The sequence below is a fragment of the Bison bison genome, unplaced genomic scaffold (genome assembly GCF_000754665.1).
Source record: "Bison bison bison isolate TAMUID 2011002044 unplaced genomic scaffold, Bison_UMD1.0 scf7180017864381, whole genome shotgun sequence".
Taxonomy (NCBI): domain Eukaryota; kingdom Metazoa; phylum Chordata; class Mammalia; order Artiodactyla; family Bovidae; genus Bison; species Bison bison.
The window spans coordinates 1776909-1780933 of NW_011494953.1; the positions used below are offsets into that span (position 1 = coordinate 1776909).

The 4025-nt window shown below is 43.5% G+C and overlaps 1 protein-coding gene across 1 annotated transcript in view; it reads left to right on the forward strand.

Moving 5' to 3' along the window:
* The window catches only part of S100A10 (S100 calcium binding protein A10), an 11183-nt gene that overhangs the window by 5823 nt on the left and 1335 nt on the right, over positions 1-4025 (forward strand). The window contains exon 2 of the mRNA XM_010857468.1: positions 1353-1505. Coding sequence (XP_010855770.1) covers positions 1374-1505 — 132 coding nt within the window. The 5' untranslated portion in view covers positions 1353-1373. The remainder of the gene's footprint in view (positions 1-1352; positions 1506-4025) is intronic.

The following is a 4025-nucleotide window of genomic DNA, read 5'->3' on the forward strand; positions in this document are numbered from 1 at the left end:
TGCTGCCGCTAAGTCGGTTCAGTCGTGTCCGACTCTGTGCCACCCCATAGACGGCAGCCCACCAGGTTCCCCTGTCTCTGGGATTCTCCAGGCAAGAACACTGGAGTGGGTTGCCATTGCCTTCTACTCTAAACCAATTCCTAACCTTTTTTTTTGAGTGGTATATTAGTCTCGATTCAATTTCATCTGTTTCCTATCCAGTAGTGATTTTAGTTAGTGTAAGCCAAAGCTACTCTGTTCTTGCTGAAGCATGCCTTCCAATTAAGCAAAATTCACTGGGCTCCTCTTAAGTACCAGGCATTGGGCCTTGATGAGACAAATGCCCCCAGATTATTATACCTGAATATAATGATCTGACAAATCCTTTCCTTTCTTTTAAGCTATTCACAATGAAAAGCTCTTCCTTTCCCACTGCACCTCAGACTGTGAGAGTAGCTCTTCTGTCTAGTGCTGCCAAAAATATATCAGATCCCCAAAGTGATTAGTATATACTGTTACTTGTTCCTCCTCAAGGCTTTGGGTAGCTTGTATTTGGGTAGGGCAACTGATGTTGCTACCAAAGATGCAAATGACTTTGTTACGATCAATAACAAGTTCAGAACTTTAGTAAAGAATACAAGGAATTCCCTGGAGATCCAGTGGTTAGGGTTCCTCACTTTCACTGAAGCGGCCTGGGTTCAATCCCTGGCCGGGGAGCACAGATCCCACAAACCATGCTGTGTGGCCAAAAAAAAAAAAAAAGTGCTCAGAAGATGAAATTCATTAAGCAGATTTCTAAACCCTAGAATGAGACCAAGCAAGGTCTAGTGAAGCTTGGAGGGTTGAAGTTCTTTTATTAATGACGCTTGACTGTGGCTGTTGGTATTCAGCCATGTCCACATGGAAGAGTCCCATTTACCAGCGCCCGCCACCACCGCCACCAAGAGAAGTGGTGAGACATCTGTTCTCTCAGTAGGTGCTTTGTCAGTTAAACGAAGGGGCACTGATCTTGCTTTTCCAAATGATCAGAGTTTTTATTCTTCATTATGCAAACTTAGCAGGCAACTAGATAAAACCCCTCATTCAGAGCACCAGTACCTGAAGTGCCTGTTTCCATCAGCAGGAGGAAGGCCCCAAACCTGGGGTGAATTGGAAAAGGATTGAATGGCTGAGCTCTTCCAGTCATTCTCAAAAGACTGGTAATTCATGTCCCTGAATGTAGCCTTGGGGCAACTAAGCCGTGTGGGTTACAGCTACTGAGCTTGTGTGCTCTAGAGCCTGCCTGCAGCAACTAAGACCCAATACAACCAAATAAATAAATGAATAAAATTTTTTAGAGTTAATGTGTATTGTTTCTTTCCATCCTTTAATAGGTTTCAACAGACTTCACCAAAATGCCGTCTCAAATGGAGCACGCCATGGAAACCATGATGTTCACATTTCACAAATTTGCAGGTGATAAAGGTTACTTAACAAAGGAAGACCTGAGAGTACTCATGGAAAAGGAGTTCCCTGGATTTTTGGAAGTAAGTGTTGAAAGGCTCAGGAAGAATCCGTTATAATGCTTCTGGGCCCTGTGTCCTTTCCCTTCCTCTTTCTAGCCCTTCCCGGTAGAAGTCACTACTAGAAAGGTGTTTTCATTCATTTAGTTATTAAATGTTATTGAGTGCCTCCTGTTTGTAAGATACTATGGGAGGAAACAGAAAGTAAAGAAGACATATAGCCCCTGCTCTTAAGGAGCTTACAGTTTGGAAGTGAAATGAGACTACACACAAATCACAATAAGAGGTGTTAGAAAGATTCCTTCTGGAGTCACTGTGTCCATTGAGACAGAGTTGCAGGAAAGAAGGTCTTTCACCAAAGTAATCATCCAGCTTGCCTTGTTGCCCTCAGGTCCATAAACCTGGCACTGGAGGTGCCCCGTCCTGGTCACATCCACTCATGTCCCTTCTTAAATTAAATCCCTTTAGATAAAGACTTTCAAACTTTTTCCCAACACTACTCTAAACAAATGGTGTCAAGCATCTGCTGAATGAGAGCCAAGCATCGCTCCAGAAAAAACTGCTTTTCACATTGATAATGCTATGAGAACACAGAAGCACAATTTGAGTTTATGCCTGCGCTACTAGATTGAAATGCAAACCCTTCTCTGCCTGCCACAACCAGAGTCACTTAAAGGGATCAGGACTGTACTTGGTGTAGAACATTGCATTAGCCTATAAAGGGTGAAGGGAAAGTGAAAGTGTTAGTCACTCAACTGTGTCCAACCCTTTGTGACCTCATGGACTGTAGCCTACCAGGCTCCTCTGTCCATGGAATTCTCCAGGTAAGAATACTGGAGTGGTTGCCATGCCTGTCTCCAGGGGATGAACTTCCCCTGGAGGGATCTTCAGGATCTTCCTGACCCAGGGATTGAACCTGTGACTCCTGCATTGCAGGCAGAGTCTTTACCTTCTGAACCACTGGGGAGGAGATGGTAAAAGGCAGAGTCCTGCCTCTTGTCATCTGCATGGTAAACAGCAGTAGTTAAGCCCCTGACTCCTGACTCAGTAAACATAAGGTTTTATAGGACATGATGATTTATAGGTTATCAGTATCAGTCAAATAAACAGATAGAAATCATTTAACTTGTATCTTAGAGCTGCAGATACCACAGTGCTATCCTAGAATGAGTTAGAGGACACTGGTGCTCTGCTTTCTTACAGTTCTGCGATACAAACCCAGACCAGGACTCTAACTAACACTGGGAAGGTTGCTTCAGCTTTCTGTGCCTCAGTTCAGGTGCTCTGTAAAATGAGAGGCTGGACATGATTATCTCCAAGACCACTTTCACTTTCTGTGATCCTTCTAGGCAAGCATAAAATTCAAGGACAAAATGTTCTCATTGTAAACCTGCCCATCACACAAAGAAGCTCTCAATCTGCTTCTAAACACTCGTTAATTGTGTTGTTACGTAAGTTAGAAGCCAAGATGACTATCACATGAGACAAAGACCCTTCCTAAAGGCTTTGTGGTTCGATAAAGTGTTCAACACAGTTCGGAACATGGCAGTACAATTTATTCTAAGCATGGGGTCATAATTCCAGGCACACCCACACTGGCTACACTGACAGAGCGTTTTGTTTCTAAACCTGATCCCTTATGTCATCCAAATTGCACTGCTTGTGACCACAGCCAGGAAGCTGGGGTTGAGGCCAGAATTAACTGAAACCCACCAAAAGAGGGAGGTAGCTGCATAGACAGGTTATAGTTGACTGCTTAGGGCATGTTGGAAATGCTGCTGCTTGCCTTAAAGGGTTTCTGAGCGCAGTTTATATAAACATCCCACACACTTGAGACAGTGTGTGTCAGTTCCCTTACTCAGGTATGCAGTCAACAGGACTCATAAATGCTTTACCTGAGCCCTTAATGGGTTTTTTTTTTTTTTTTGGTTGTACCACACAGCATGTGGGATCTTATTTCCCTGAACAGGAATCAAACCCACCCTCCTGCATTGGAAGCACAGAGTCATAACCACTGGCCCACCAGGAAAGTCCCCCTGAACCCTTTAACACCTGTAAATGGCCATATTTACTTCTGGTTGATGGTATGGACCCCACAGGAGAAACTACACTTTTGCACTTCTAAGCATCAACACTATGAAAAGGAGTGATTAAACCAATCACCCATGAAAGCAAGGGAAAAGAAAAAACAAAAGGGATCTTAACCTGTTCATTCCAGTTCCATGCATTTGTGCTAAGAGTTGTGGGGAGTTCTATGACTCCATCACATGTTCTACTTTTGAAACACATCCAATGTAAAACATCCAAGAAAGAGTATAGTATGACATAGAGTGGCCAACTCATTAAGAACAGAAGCAATTTTAGAGACACTCTAGTCCAGCCTCAATTCTTAGCTGTTACATGAAGGTCCACCAAGGTGTGTGACTTACTCACCTGGCTAATATGATATTAAGTCACACTAGGTTGGCCTCAGCTGTGCCAAGAAAAGAGGACCAACTGCCTTTCCTCTTTAAATCTAACCCATCCCAGGGTATCGTTAGCATT